The sequence below is a fragment of the Heterodontus francisci genome, chromosome 14, assembly GCF_036365525.1.
Source record: "Heterodontus francisci isolate sHetFra1 chromosome 14, sHetFra1.hap1, whole genome shotgun sequence".
NCBI classification, from domain to species: domain Eukaryota; kingdom Metazoa; phylum Chordata; class Chondrichthyes; order Heterodontiformes; family Heterodontidae; genus Heterodontus; species Heterodontus francisci.
In genome coordinates, this window is record NC_090384.1 from 26548061 (window position 1) to 26563865 (window position 15805).

The 15805-nt window shown below is 46.9% G+C and overlaps 2 protein-coding genes across 6 annotated transcripts in view; one reads left to right on the forward strand and one right to left on the reverse strand.

Moving 5' to 3' along the window:
* The window catches only part of apip (APAF1 interacting protein), an 89737-nt gene extending 78063 nt beyond the window's left edge, over nt 1-11674 (reverse strand). The window contains exons 1-2 of one of the 4 annotated variants that reach the window (XM_068045923.1): nt 11500-11674; nt 3950-4150 (exon numbers count right to left, since the gene is read on the reverse strand). In XM_068045923.1, the coding sequence (XP_067902024.1) occupies nt 3950-3992 (43 nt within the window). In that variant the 5' untranslated portion in view covers nt 3993-4150; nt 11500-11674. Of the gene's footprint in view, nt 1-3949; nt 4161-11460 lie in introns of all 4 variants that reach the window. The other 3 variants (XM_068045922.1, XM_068045920.1, XM_068045921.1) reach the window with 3 other exon arrangements.
* The window catches only part of pdhx (pyruvate dehydrogenase complex component X), a 257707-nt gene continuing 253500 nt past the window's right edge, over nt 11599-15805 (forward strand). The window contains exon 1 of one of the 2 annotated variants that reach the window (XM_068045918.1): nt 11599-11760. In XM_068045918.1, the coding sequence (XP_067902019.1) occupies nt 11619-11760 (142 nt within the window). In that variant the 5' untranslated portion in view covers nt 11599-11618. The remainder of the gene's footprint in view (nt 11761-15805) is intronic. The other variant, XM_068045917.1, reaches the window with a different exon arrangement.

Consider the following 15805-nt stretch of genomic DNA (forward strand, 5'->3'; position numbering starts at 1 on the left):
TGTACTATCGCTGTCCTTTTCCATAATTATGTTAAAACTGACTGAATTATGTTGAGGAAGGGAAAACCTGCTCTCAGAAGACTGATACAATGAAAGGCTGCAAAGAACTGATCCCGTTTCGAAAGTTGAGATTTGCGGAGAAGTAAAATACCAACAGGATCATCGGAGGTCACCTTATTCATGGAAGTCATGTCAAAACAGCTCAGGAGAAATGAGAAAAGAGGACATTAACTTTGAGAACGTTCTGGGAGGTCTAATCCATTGCAACTGGGAAGAGTTTGGAACTTTTAGCTGCAAAGGTTTTCCCATCAAGGGGGACTGTGTAGCGTATAAGTGTGCTGTGAGGTTTTCAAGTGTTTACTAAGAGAAACAAATACCTTTCCCTGTAACTTTTCAATCTGCTGGGACCTTTCCAGGATCTTGGGAATTTTTTAAGATTACAACCAATGCATCCACTATCCACACAGCAACTTCTTTTAAGGCCTTAGGATGCAGGCCATCGGGTCCAGGGGACTTGTCAGCTTTTAGTCCCATTAGTTTTCCTGTTTAGTTTAGTTTAGAGATACAGCACTGAAACAGGCCCTTCGGCCCACCGAGTCTGTGCCGACCATCAACCACCCATTTATACTAATCCTACACTAATCCCATATTCCTATCACATCCTCACCTGTCCCTATATTCCCCTACCACCTACCTATACTAGTGGCAATTTATAATGGCCAATTTACCTACCAACCTGCAAGTCTTTTGGCTTGTGGGAGGAAACCGGAGCACCCGGAGAAAACCCACACAGACACAGGGAGAACTTGCAAACTCCACACAGGCAGTACCCAGAATTGAACTCGGGTCACTGGAGCTGTGAGGCTGCGGTGCTAACCACTGCGCCACTGTGCTTTTACTTTACCTGATACTTTACCTCTAGTACTATTTAGTTAATGGGGATTTCTTTCTAGTTTAGTTGTTAGAATAAAAGTCTTTAATACGTGAAATTGTGTGTAATTCTTTAAATTAGTCTGGAGAGTTCATATCTCTTTTTTAACGTTAACGGTCTCACTGAGGTCAGAACACCATTAAGAAAGACTCTACAAGAAGGCTGCACCATCCATGGCTAACTAAGGAAGTTAAGGATGGTATCAAGTTGAAAGAAAAGACATACAATGCTGGGAAGATTAGTGGTAGGCCAGAAGATTGGGAAATTTTAGAAACCAGCAAAAGACTGAAAAATCGAGGGAAAAATTAGAATATGAGAGTAAACTAGCAAGAAATATAAAAACAGTAAGAGCTTCTACAAGTATAAAAAACAGAATAGAGTAGCTGAAGTAAATGTTGGTCCCTTAGAGCATGAGACTGGGGCATTAAGAATGGGAAGCGAGGAAATGGCAGAGACTTTGAACAAGTATTTTGTATCTGTCTTGACAGAAGATTACACAAAAAAGTCCCAAGAATTGTAGAAAATCAAGGGACAAAAGGGAGAGAGGAACTTAAAATGATCACTTTCACAAGAAAGTACCAGGAAAACTAATGGGAATAATGGCTGACAAGTCCCCAGGACCTGGCGGCCTGCATCCTGGGGTTTTAAAAGAAGTGGTTGCAGAGATAGTGGATGCATTGGATGTAGCCTTCCAAAATTCCCAAGATCCTGGAAAGGGCCAGCAGATTGGAAAACCACAAATGTAACATCCCTATTTGATAAAGGAGACAGAAAGCAGGAAACTATCGGCCAGTTAGCCTAACAACTGTTACTGGGAAAATGCTGGAATCCAGGATGAAGGAAGTAGAAAATCACAATGTAATCGAGCAGAGTCAACATGGTTTTGTGAAAGTTAAATTGTGTTTGACAAATTTATTGGAATTATGAATGGGCCTAATGCTATCTTTTTCAGCCCTGAAAAATGCCCAGTCTACCTCAAATTACCCTGAAAGGGTAATGTATCCCAAAAATTTAAGTAACAGGTGAAGCTAGCTATTTCACGCCGCTACTTCGCAGTAGCAACACGTGGTGTTCACCGCTAACAGGATGCTGCCGTCAATCCAAAAAGACGTTCTGCCTATCATACAAATGAGTAATGTGATATATGAATTTCAATGCCAGTGTGATGCTAGGTATATAGGTTGTATCAAACAACATGTCCCTTCCGCTGTTCACAACGGGTAAGGTACAGGCCATACCCAACCAGCCCGTGCTTGCACAATTCAAAACACAGCGCCCAGCAATAGACGTGACTCCACAATTGGACAACATTTGCTAAATAATCCAGTGCTCTAAGAATTACGCTGACAACCAATTTAAGATTGTCAGTAGGGCTCGCAGTGTGGTGCATTTGCGTATACTGGAAGCTGCATATATTAGTACACAGAGCCCTGTTCTTTGCAGAGAGAAAGAACATGTACAAACATTGTGCCTGTTTCAGCTGAACAAAATAAGTGACTGCCATTCACTGGTTCATTCCTCAGGGCAATACCTTGAACAGAGTCAAGCTGCCTGGTTTAAATTTCAAATAAGGCTTGGCAGTTAACCGTCAGTCACTGTAAACTGGTGCATTCTCCATGGCAATGCCTCTACCAGAGCTCACTTGTCAACCAATCTGCATTTTCTTCTCATGCAATATAAGTAGTTGTTTTCCCTTACATTGGTTATTCTTGTACATTGTCCTGCAGAGTGCAAGATGAAAAGCTTCGACAACATGTCCCTATTTTCAGCAATACTCTTCATGTGTCAGTGGATCAAGATTGGGAACCTTGGCAGATTTTCTGGTGACACCCAGGCTAATTATAAGCTGCTTCAATACTATGCAAGGGCTTTGCTAGCATCACTGGTTCCCCATTCACTTATTTTGCTTAGCATTCTGCAACCTGAAGCTAAACCTGTCAGATCTGTTATGGTCAGCTGCAAAGACAACCCAGGTCTCCTGCCCTTAGTGAATTCTGGCAAGTTTACCTGTGAATGGCAGATGGCTATGTGGGATCTCTGCTTTGAGAACTGGCAATACTGGCAGTTACCATATATAAAGTTATAATGTCCCCACTGCTGTCAAAGTCCCGTCTTCACATCGAGAATACCCTCCATCTTGTTGTGTGGCACTACCACCGTGCTAATTGGGATAGATTTCAAATAATCTAGCAACTCAAAACTGGGCATCCATGAGGCGCTGTGGGTCATAAGCAGTAGAATTGTATTGAACCACAATCTGTAAGCTCAATGGCCCAGCATGTTCCACTCTACCATTACCATCAAGTTGGGGGATCAACCCTGGTTCAATGAAGAATGCAGAAAGGCATGCCAGGAGCAGCACCAGGCATAACTAAAAATGCGGTGTCAATCCATGAAGCTACATCATGCCAAACAGCAGAAGCAGCATGCGATGGACAGAGCTAAGCGATCCCACAATCAACGGATCAGATATTAGCTCTGCAGTCCTGCCACATCCAGTTGTGAATGATGGAGAAAGGTACTGGATGCTGCAAAGGCTATGGGCCCTGACAACATTCCAGCAATAGTACTGAAGACGTGTTCTCCAGAACTTTCCGTGCCCCAAGCCAAGTTATTCCAGCACAGCTACAACACTGGCATCTATACGACAATCTGGAAAACTGCCAAGGTATGTCCTGTACACAAAAAGCAGGACAAATCCAATCCAGTCAATTACCGCCCCATCAGTCTACTCTCCATCATCAGCAATGTGATAGAAGGTGTCATCGACAGTGCTATCAAGTCGCACTTACCTGCTCACTGATGCTCAGTTTGGGTTCCACCAGGGCCACTCTGCTCCTGACCTCATTACAAACTTGAGCCAAACATCCAAACAAAAGAGCTGTACTCAAGAGGTGAAGTGAGAGTGGCTGCTCTTGACATCAAGGCAGCATTTGACTGAGTACAGCATCAAGGAACCCTCACAAAACTGGAGTTAATGCGAATTGGGGGAAAACTCTCCACTGGTTGGAGTCATACCTAGCACAAAGGAAGATGGTTGTGGTAGTTGGAGGTCAATCATCTCAGTCCCAGGACTTCACTGCAGGAGTTCCTCAGGGTAGTGTCCTCGGTCCAACCATCTTCAGCTGCTTCATCAATGACCTTCCCTCCATCATAAGGTCAGAAGTGGGGATGTTCGCTGATGATTGTGGAATGTTCAGATTCGCGACTCCTAAGACACTGAAGCAGCCTGTGTTAGATGCAACTTGGACAGATAAGTGAGAAGTTACATTCGCAACACACAAGTGGCAGGCAATAACCATCTCCAACAAGACAGAATCCAACCATCTCCCCTCGACATTCAATGGCATTACCATCGCTGAATCCCCCACTATCAACATCCTGGGGGTTACATTGACCAGAAACTAAACTGGACCAGCCCTATAAATACTGTGGCTACAAGAGCAGGTCAGAGGCTGGGAATTCTGCAGCAAATAACTCATCTCCTCACTCCCCAAAGCTTGTCCACCATCTACAAGACACAAGTCAGGAGTGTGATGGAACACTCCCCACTTGCGTGGATGAGCACAGCTCCAACAACACTGAAGAAGCTCAACACCATACAGGACAAAGCAGCCCACTTCAATATTCACTCCCTCCACCACTGATGCACAGTGGCAGCAGTGTGTGCCAACTATAAGATGCACTGCTGCAACCCACCAAGGCTCCTTCGACAGCACTTCCAGACCTGCAGCCTATACCATCTCGAAGGACAACGGCAGCAGATGCATGGGAACACCACCACCTGCAAGTGCCCCTCTAAGCCACACACAATCCTGACTAAGAACTATACCATCATTTCTTCACTGTCGCTGGGTCAAAATCTTGGAACTCGCTTCCCAATAGCACTTTGGGTGTACCTACACCACATGGACAGCAGCGGTTCAAAAAGGCAACTCACCACCACTTTCTCAAGGGCAAATAGGGATGGTAATAATTGCTGGCCAGCAACACCCACATCCGATGAAAGAATAAATATTTTAAAAAAGCGCTACATTAGTTGAGGTCAGGTAATTCAGCACAGACAAGGAATACAACTTGGGGCATCTGTGCTTATGTAGTAGCCATTTGCAATCTAGAACTGATTAATGTTCACACAGGGAACTCTACATTCACAGTAACTAATTACATGCTTTCATTTGTTGTATAGGAGATACGTACAACTCCCAAGGAGTTACAGATTTCAACTTTAACAGAACCAATTTTAAGAATAAATTTACATTTGAGTTTCTAACTGCAAGGATCCATAATTCCTACCTGTCACATTTTATAACAAACACTTTAATAATGGAGCCATTCCACCCCATCTTAAAATAGCTGTCAGCACAACCGAACAAAGACACAGATGTACTTTTGCCAACATTATTCTTGAAGCAGCTCATTTTCCCTCTTCCTTTTTCAAGAACATGGCATATGGCATAATTGTACACTGCCCTGTCCCCTGGGTCTCAACACACACTTTCTGAATCTCACAACTGTCAATTGTAACGATAATTTTTTGAAGGGAGTACGTCGCTCCTACAGATCAATTACTATGTGTCACGGTGCTAAAACATTTCTTGCAATTATCCTCTTGCGTTATTACAGCAATTACAGCTCTGCACTCAGAGCACTGAAATGCTAAAAGTTGATTCAAAGGAGTTGTAACACCTGCCACTGGCAGGCTGTGCAGAATCGGCAGCACAACAACTTATCTTCCCAATAGCATGACTTAATTGGGCCACAATTCTGCAACAGAAACCTGTAATAATCATCCTAATAATAATAATGATCCAGCACTTCTTTTTTTTTTAAATCACTGTTGTTATGCAATCCAACTGTTTTGATAAACTTTCTGATAAATTGTTTGTTTGCTAGAAAGCTGATGCTGAAGCTGCACAGCTCAGTTTCCCGCCTTCCTGTGGTGGTGCCGTCAATACCTGCATGGAACTGACATTTCCAAGCTTCCCACCGCTTTGCATCTCCGAGGCCTCCTTGAAGTGCACCATTAGAAGAAAGGCTACATTGTGAATTCTGCCAAAGTCCAGTTTGGACTTAATGAAAGGTGATAACTCTTATCCCAGTTGGAGCTACATTATTTTATAATAACCATCCTCTAAAAAAATTAATGACCCTGTTTTGATTAAAAGTCTTAGGAACACAACAACAAAATGTCCGTGTGGTCTTGATTTCATCAAATGCTGTGCTTCTACATCAATCAGAGTTCTAAATCTCCTGGGAATTTGCTGCTGAAAACAAAACTCAGTGAAACAGTAATTATATGAGCACAGAAACAGCAGAAGACCTGACAGTCCCTCGAGCTTATTCAGCCGTGACTGATCTGTATCTTAACTCCAACCACCTGCCTTGGCTCCACAACCTTTTATATCCTTGTCCAGCAAAAATCTATCAGTCTCAGATTTAAAATTGTTAATTAATCTTGCACCTACTGCTTTTTGTGGAAGAGCTTCACCTTTTCTGTGAAGAAGTTTTTCCTAATTTCTGTCCTGAACGGCCTGATGCTGATTTTAAGGTTATGTCCCCTTGTCCGAGACTCCCAAAAAGCAGAAATGTTTCTATCCACCTTATCAATTCATTTCAAAATCCTAAAAAACCTCAATCAAACTATCTCTTAGCCATTTATATTTCAGGGAATACAAGCCTAGTTAGTACAATCGCTCCTCATAATTTAACCCATCGAGTACGGGCAACATACTGGTGAATCTGCGCTGCACTCCTTCCAAGGCTAATATATCCCTTCTAAGGTGCAGTGCAGTGCTTCAGATGTGGTCTAACGAGGGCTTAGTATAGCCGTAGCAAAACGTTCTCCCCTTCATATTCTAGCCCTCTAGTTATAAAGGCTAACATTTAATTAGCCCTTTTGATTTTTTTTGCACCTAACTATATTTTAGTGATCTGTGTACATGGACCCTGACTCTCTTTGGACTTCCACTGTTCCAAGCATTTCATCATTTAAAAAATTACTCAGATTTATCCTTTCTCAGTCCAAAATGGATGCCCTCACACTTAGTGCAGACAAATCCATCCAACACAGTTTTGCCTACTCACTTAATCTACCAAAGTCTTTTTGTAATTTTATATTCCCATCTACACTACATACTGCACCACCAATCTTTGTGGCATTGGCAAACTTGGATATATGGCTGTCTAATGTGTTATCTAAGTCGTTAATAAATATAGTGAATAGCTGAGGGCCCAGCACAGATCCCTGTGGGAAACACTAGTCCCTGCTTTCTAATTCAAGTATATGCCCCTTAACACTGCTCTCTGTCTTCTATTGCCTAACCAGGTTGATAATTTGCTTTCAATTCCATGAGCTTTGATTTCAGCTAATCTTCTTCTTCTTCTTTGGCCTCCTTATCTCGAGAGACAATGGATACGCGCCTGGAGGTGGTCAGTGGTTTGTGGAGCAGCGCCTGGAGTGGCTATAAAGGCCAATATTAGAGTGACAGACTCTTCCACAGGTGCTGCAGAAAAAATTGTTTGTCGGGGCTGTTACACAGTTGGCTCCCCCCTTGCGCTTCTGTCTTTTTTCCTGCCAACTGCTAAGTCTCTTCAACTCGCCACACTTAAGCCCCGCCTTTATGGCTGCCCGCCAGCTCTGGCAATCACTGGCAACTGACTCCCACGACTTGTGATCAATGTCACAGGATTTCATGTCGCGTTTGCAGACGTCTTTAAAGCGGAGACATGGACGGCCGGTGGGTCTGATACCAGTGGTGAGCTCGCTGTACAATGTGTCTTCGGGGATCCTGCCATCTTCCATGCGGCTCACATGGCCAAGCCATCTCAGGCGCCTCTGACTCAGTAGTGTGTATAAGCTGGGGATGTTGGCCGCCTCGAGGACTTCTGTGTTGGAGATACGGTCCTGCCACGTGATGCCAAGTATTCTCCGGAGGCAGCGAAGATGGAATGAATTGAGACGTCGCTCTTGGCTGACATACGTTGTCCAGGCCTCGCTGCCATAGAGCAAGGTACTGAGGACACAGGCTTGATACACTCAGACTTTTGTGTTCCGTGTCAGTGCGCCATTTTCCCACACCCTCTTGGACGGTCTGGACATAGCAGTGGAAGCCTTTCCCATGTGCTTGTTGATTTCTGCATCTAGAGACAGGTTACTGGTGATAGTTGAGCCTAGGTAGGTGAACTCTTGAACCACTTCCAGAGCGTGGTCACCAATATTGATGGATGGAGCATTTCTGATGTCCTGCCCCATGATGTTTGTTTTCTTGAGGCTGATGGTTAGGCCACATTCATTGCAGGCAGCCGCAAACCTGTCGACGAGACTCTGCAGGCACTCTTCAGTGTGAGATGTTAAAGCAGCATCGTCAGCAAAGAGGAGTTCCCTGATGAGGACTTTCCGTACTTTGGTCTTCGCTCTTAGACAGGCAAGGTTGAACAACCTGCCCCCTGATCTTGTGTGGAGGAAAATTCCTTCCTCAGAGTACTTAAACGCATGTGAAAGCAGCAGGGAGAAGAAAATCCCAAAAAGTGTGGGTGCGAGAACACAGCCCTGTTTCACGCCACTCAGGATAGGAAAGGGGTCTGATGAGGAGCCACCATGTTGAATTGTGCCTTTCATTTTGTCATGGAATGAGGTGATGATACATAGTAGCTTTGGTGGGCATCCAATTTTTTCTAGTAGTCTGAAGAGACCACGTCTGCTGACAAGGTCAAAGGCTTTGGTGAGATCAATGAAAGCAATGTAGAGGGGCATCTGTTGTTCACAGCATTTCTCCTGTATCTGACGAAGGGAGAACAGCATGTCAACGGTCGATCTCACTGCACGAAAGCCACACTGTGCCTCAGGGTAGACGTGCTCGGTCAGCTTCTGGAGCCTGTTTAGAGCGACTCGAGCAAAGACTTTCCCCATTATGCTGAGCAGGGAGATTCCACGGTAGTTGTTTCAGTCACCGCGGTCACCTTTGCTTTTATAGAGGGTGATGATATTGGCATTGCGCATGTCCTGAGGTACTGCTCCCTCGTCCCAGCACAGGCAAAGCAGTTCATGGAGTGCTGAGAGTATAGCAGGCTTGGCACTCTTGATTATTTCAGGGGCAATGCCGTCCTTCCCAGGGGCTTTTCCGCTGGCTAGAGAATCAATGGCATCACTGAGTTCCGATTTTGTTGGCTGTACGTCCAGCTCATCCATGACTGGTAGAGGCTGGGCTGCATTGAGGGCGGTCTCAGTAACAACATTCTCCCTGGAGTACAGTTCTAGGTAGTGCTCAACCCAGCGGTCCATTTGCTTGCGTTGGTCAGTGATTGTGTCCCCTGATTTAGATTTGAGGGGGGGCGATCTTCTTGATGGTTGGCCCAAAAGCTCTCTTAATGCCATCATACATTCCTCTGATGTTTCCGGTATCTGAGGCCAGCTGAATATGACTGCATAGGTGTTGCCAGTAGTCATTTGCGCAGCGCCTGGCTGTTATTTGTGCAGTGCTTCTGGCTGCTTTAAGTGCTACGGATGTTAACTTGCTGGGGGTTTTCTTGTAGTTCAGCAGTGCATTGCGCTTAGCGGCTATGACAGGTTCCAGCTCTTCAAAATGAGATTGAAACCAGTCTGCATTTCTCTTCACACGTTTGCCATAGATGGTCAAAGCTGACTCATAGTTGGCGTCTCTGATGTGGGCCCACTTGGTCTCTGCATCCCCTGTGGGAGTGTTTTGAAGGGCTTTTACAAGTGAATTTAGAAATTTTTGTAACAGCTGTGGATAGGAAATTCTGCTCGTGTTGATGCGTGGGTGGCCCTTCTGCTTGGAGTGATGCAGCTTCTTTGGTTTTAGCCTGAACCGATTGTAGATTTCTCTCTTCGTTGAAAATTCAGTTGAAGACAGTGGATCACTTCGAATTCATTGCTGTATAAAATGTAGACGCAGAATTCTACAGCATGGCCCATCCCCTCTGGTTTGCTGGAAACAAGCTTCTTAGTGTCTCTCTTTCTCTCTCGGCTGCCTTTCAAGGTAAAGATGTGTTACATGTCGCCTCCTGGTAGCAGTAGTTCTGGTCTCTCCCTCATGTTGATCGCACAATGGCCCAGGACGTGACTACTTCACACCTTCTTTGTTTCAGAAGAACTATTCAATTCAAAAGGGTCTCTTGATGGGTTGAGGATGAGAATAATCCTGCTACGATGTCTCCACTTCACACTTTCTTTGTTTCAGAAGAACCCATTCAATTCTGGAATATTTTAGGATGGGTGCAATTGACACCTCTTATCTTTGAAGATTTCCCTTTGTCCATCTCAGACAGTTTGAACATACTAAGGCCAAGTCCTTTTCCTTCAACTGCCATTTCGGAGCACAATAGTCACTTCTTTTAAACGGTCCATTTTTGAAAAAAAACAAGTCAGTTTCATAACTCTTCAGGTTTTGTCCATAATTTTTCATCGTGACAAAAGCAAAACTATAAGGACGTTTGCCAAGATTTTTAATTTAAGCAGGATTATTTTCTAACAGTATTCCCGGAAGAAATTGCTGCAGCTCCAACCTGGATACAGTCACCTTTCACTGGTATTTGGCAGAATCCTTGATGTCACCTCTTTTAATGGCACATTTCAAAGAGGTCTCGGGGATAATATAGTGTGGGGAAGCTTGGAAATGTCAGTTCTGTGCTAGCACCGCAGGAAGGAAGGAAGGCAGAAAACAGCTCATCCAACACATAATGGCAGAATTGAAAAAAGTCACCTGGATTATAGATAATTGGGAAGCACAATTAAAAAGGACTTGCATTTATATGTTGCTTTTCATGACCGCTGGATGTCTCAAAAGCACTTTACAGCCAATGAAGTACTTTTGAAGCGTAGTCACTGTTGTAATGTCGGAAATGCGGCAGCCAAATTGCACACTGCAAACTCCCGCAAACAGCAATGTGATAATGACCAAATAATGTTTTTTTCTGCAATGTTGATTGAGGAATAAATATTGGCCAGGACACCAAAGATAACTTCCCGATAACTTCTTCATCGAAATAGGTGAATGGGATCTTCTACATCTATCTGAGAGCAGCTGGGGCTCAGTTTAACGTCTCATCTGGGAGACAGCACCTTTAACAGTGCAGCACTCCCTCAGGGTCAGCCTGACTTTTGTGCTCAAGTCCGGCAGTGGGACTTGAACCCACAACCTTAGAACTCAGAGAAAGCTACCAACTGAGACATGACTGACATTCACAGAGATAACAGCAAACTTTAAAAGCTGTTTTCTACACTGTTTAATACAATAGTGTGTGGGTGACCGAGCAGTGCGAGTATAGACAGGCCTCCTGCTGGCTGTGTGCTTCAGGCGGTGAAACTGCAGCCCAAGGCCGGGGCCTTCACCCCCTCCCCTCGCTGTCCGACACTCTCTGTCAAGACTCGGTGCCGTCAAATCCTGTCCCACTTTACTGTTGCCATTTGTGGGTTTTTATTTTGAGTGAGCCACCTAGATAATTCTAAAATACAAACCGACTCAATGTGACTGAGATTAGACAGGCAACTTCAGCATACAGCCTACCTGCTGTAGGCCCAAACCCAGACCCTGCCCCGGCCTCACCTCCAGTTCCATCCACTTTACTCTATGAAGTTGTCTTTGTAAATTGTATCCAGAGAGGCAGCTGCGGGCTCCGGGGACAGTAAAGGACCCGCCTCTCCGTCCCGCCCCGCCCCGTCACTATGACACTTTCCGTCATGGCCGCTTCCTTGCTCGGCTCCCTCCGTGTCCTTGGCGCGGCCCTTTCGCCCCGAAACCTCCCCATCGCTGCCGCCCCGCGCCTTGGCCGCTGCCGGTACCTGGGATCCAGCCGCCAGTTGCTTGGTGAGTGTCAGCGCTTGAGGGGATCCGGGAGGGGGACGGGGGACAGAGTGAGGATGGGGGAGATGGAGGGGGACATGGGGAGGGGGACGATGGGGAGGGGATGGAGCACAGTGGGGAAGGGATTGGGGACAAGGGGATGGAGGACAATGGCAGGGGATGGGGGACAAGGGGATGGGGACATGGGAGAGGAGAAGGGGATGGAGCACAGAGGGAAAGGGAATGGGGAAGGGATTGGGGACAAGGGAATGGAGGACAATGGCAGGGCATGGGGGACAAGGGGATGGGGACATGAAGGGGAAGGAGACGGGGGGTGGGGGAGAGGACATGGAGGGGAGAGGGGGACAGGGTCATCGTCATACAGTATAGAAACAGGCCCTTCGGCCCATTGTGTCTGTGCTGGCCATCAAGCATCTATCTATTCGAATCCCAATTTCCAGCACTTGGCCCGTAGCCTTGTGTGCTATGGCATTTCAAGTGCTCATCTGAATATTTCTTAAATGTCGTGAGGGTTCCTGCCTCTACCACCCCTTCAGGCAGTGTGTTCCAGATTCCAACCATCCTCTGGGTGAACATTTTTTTCCTCAAATCCCCTTTACACCTCCTGCTCCTTCCCTTAAATTTATGCCCCCTGGTTATTGACACCTCCGCTAAGAGAAAACGTCTCTTCCCATCTACCCTATCCAGGCCCCTCATAATTTTGTATACCTCAATCAGGTCCCCCCTCAGCCTTCTCTGCTCCAAGGAAAACAACCCCAGCCTATCCAGTCTCTTTTTATAGCTGAAATGCTCCAGCCCAGGCAACATCCTGGTGAATCGCCTCTGCACCCTCTCCAGTGCAATCACATCCTTCCTATAGTGTGGTGCCCAGAACTGGTACCCATATGCCTTCCTAACCACCTTATCTACCTATGCTGCTGCCTTCAGTGAGCTATGGACAAGTACACCAAGGTCCCTCTGTACTCCCTAGGGTCCTACCATCCTTCGTACATTCCCTTGCCCTGTTAGCCTCCAAAAATGCATCACATCACACTTCTCAGGATTAAATTTGTTTTGCCACTGCTCTGCCCATCTTACCAGCCCATCTATATCATCCTGTAGCCTAAGGCTTTCCTCCACTCTGTTTACAACACCACCAATTTTCATGTCATCTGCAAACTTATTGATCATACCACCTATATTCACATCTAAATCATTAATGTACACTATAAACAGCAAGGGTCCCAGCACCGTCCCTGCGGTACACCACTGGTCACAGGCTTCCAATCGCAAAAACAACCCTCGACCATCACCCTCTGCCTCCTGCCACTAGGATCCAATTTGCCAAATTGCCCTGGATCCCATGGGCTCTTACCTTCTTGACCAATCTCCCATTCTGGACCATATCAAAAGCCTTACTGAAGTCCATGTAGACTACATCAACTGCTTTACCCTATTCTACACACCTAGTCGACTCCTTGAAAAATTCAATCAAATTTGTTAGATGTGATCTCCCCCTGACAAAGCTATGCTGACTATCTCTGATTAATCCCTGCCTCTCCAAGTGGAGATTAATCCTGTCCCTCAGAATTTTTTCCAGTAGTTTCCCTACCAATGATTAGATTAGATTAGAGATACAGCACTGAAACAGGCCCTTCGGCCCACCGAGTCTGTGCCGAACATCAACCACCCATTTATACTAATCCTACACTAATCCCATATTCCTACCAAACATCCCCACCTGTCCCTATATTTCCCTACCACCTACCTATACTAGTGACAATTTATAATGGCCAATTTACCTATCAACCTGTGTTCGACTCACTAGCGTGTAATTACCTGGTTTATCCCTACTACCCTTCTTGAATAATGGTACCACATTCGTGATCCTCCAGTCCTCTGGCACCTCTCCTATGGCCGGAGAGGATTTGAAAATTTGTGCCATAGTCCCTGCTATCTCCTCCCTCGCCTCAAATAGCAGCCTGGGATACATCTCACCTGGGCCTGGGGATTTATCCACTTTTAAGCCTGCTAAAACTGCTAGTAGCTCCTCCCTTTCAATGTTAATTTGTTCAAGTATATCACAATCCCCCTCCCTGATCTACACCTACATCGTCCTTCTCCATAGTGAACACAGATGAAAAGTAATCATTCAAAACCTCACCTACGTCCTCTGGCTCCAGACACAGATTGCCTCTTTGGTCCCTAATGGGCCCTACTCTTTCTTTGGTTATCCTCTTGCCCTTAATATACTTATAAAACGCCTTGGGATTTTCCCTTATCATGCCCGCCAGTGTTTTTACATGCCCCCTCTTCGCTCTCCTAATTACTTTTTAAAGTACCCCACCCTACACTTTCTATACTCCTCCATGGCCTGCGCTGTTTACAGCACTCTAAGTCTGCGATAAGCCTCCTTTTTTTTTTCTTTATCCAATCCTCTATATCCCTTGACATCCAGGGTTCACTGGACTTATTGGTCCTACCCTTCACCTTTACAGGAACATGTTGGTCCTGAACACTCACTATTTCCTTTTTGAATGACTCCCACTGGTCTAATGTAGACTTTCCTACAAGTAGCTGCTCCCAGTCTACTTTGGCCAGATCCTGTTTTATCATATTGAAATCAGCCTTTCCCCAATTCAGTACCTTTATTTTCAGTCCATCTTTGTCCTTTTCCAGAACTCCCTTAAATCTTAGAGTTATGGTCACTATCCCCGAAATGTTCCCCCACTGACACTTCTACCACTTGTCTGGCTTCATTCCCTCGGATTAGGTCCAGTACAGCCCATTCTCTTGTAGGACTCTCTATGTGCTGGCTCAAAAAGCTCTCCTGTATGCATTTTAAGAATTACGTCCCCTTTAAGCCTTTTGCACTAAGACTATTCCAGTTAATATTGGGGTAATTGAAATCCCCTACTATTATTACCCTATTATTTTTACACCTCTGAGATTTGCCTACATATCTGCTCCTCTATCTCTTCCTGACTGTTTGGAGGCCTGTAGTACACTCCCAGCCTAGTGATTACCTCCTTTTTTGTTTTTAAGTTCTACCCATATGGCCTCATTTGGGGGGGAAGGGAACGGGGGGTAGGGGCGAAGGGGACGGGTAGGGGTGTGGGGGACGGGAACGGGGGGTAGGGGCGAAGGGGACGGGTAGGGGTGTGGGGGACGGGAACGGGGGGTAGGGGCGAAGGGGACGGGTAGGGGTGTGGGGGACGGGAACGGGGGGTAGGGGCGAAGGGGACGGGTAGGGGTGTGGGGGACGGGAACGGGGGGTAGGGGCGAAGGGGACGGGTAGGGGTGTGGGGGACGGGAACGGGGGGTAGGGGCGAAGGGGACGGGTGGGGGGGGACAGGTATGGGTTTGGGGGACGGGAACGGGGGGTAGGGGTGAAGGGGACGGGTGGGGGGCAAGGGGGAGGAGGACAAGTGGGGCGAAGGGGACAGGTAGGGGACGGGTGGGGGTCAAGGGGGAGGAGGACAAGTGGGGCGAAGGGGGCAGGTAGGGGATGGGGTGGGGGTGAAGGGGTGAGGGGGGCAGGAGGGAAGTGGGAGAGGTGGGTGGGGGTGAAGGGGGGCCGGGTATTGGGTTGAAGGGGACAGGTAAGCGGGGGATGAAGGTAGATAGGAGTGATGGTTTAGAAAGGGGAGGAGGATGGGGATAAAGAGGGGGAGGGGGATGGGGGTGAAGGGGGAACAGGGAGAAAGTGGGGTTGGAAGAGAGAGGAGGTGGACGGGGGTAGGGAGAGGGGGGTCGGGAAGGGGGCAGTGTGGTGGGGTGAGGGGGGCCGGGAAGGGGGCAGTATGGTGGGGAGAGGGGGGCGGGGTGGGGGAGGGGCAAGGGGGCAGGTGGGTGGCGGATGACGGAATGGGGGTGGGGTGCAGGAGCTGGGAGACGGGGAAGGAGGAACGGGGAGAGGAGGGGACGGGGAGAAGTGGGGGGAGGGGGCACGGGGAGAAGTGGGGGGAGGGGGCACGGGGAGAAGTGGGGGGAGAGGGCACGGGGAGAAGTGGGGGGAGGGGGCACGGGGAGAAGTGGGGGGAGAGGGGACGGGGAGAAGTGGGATTGG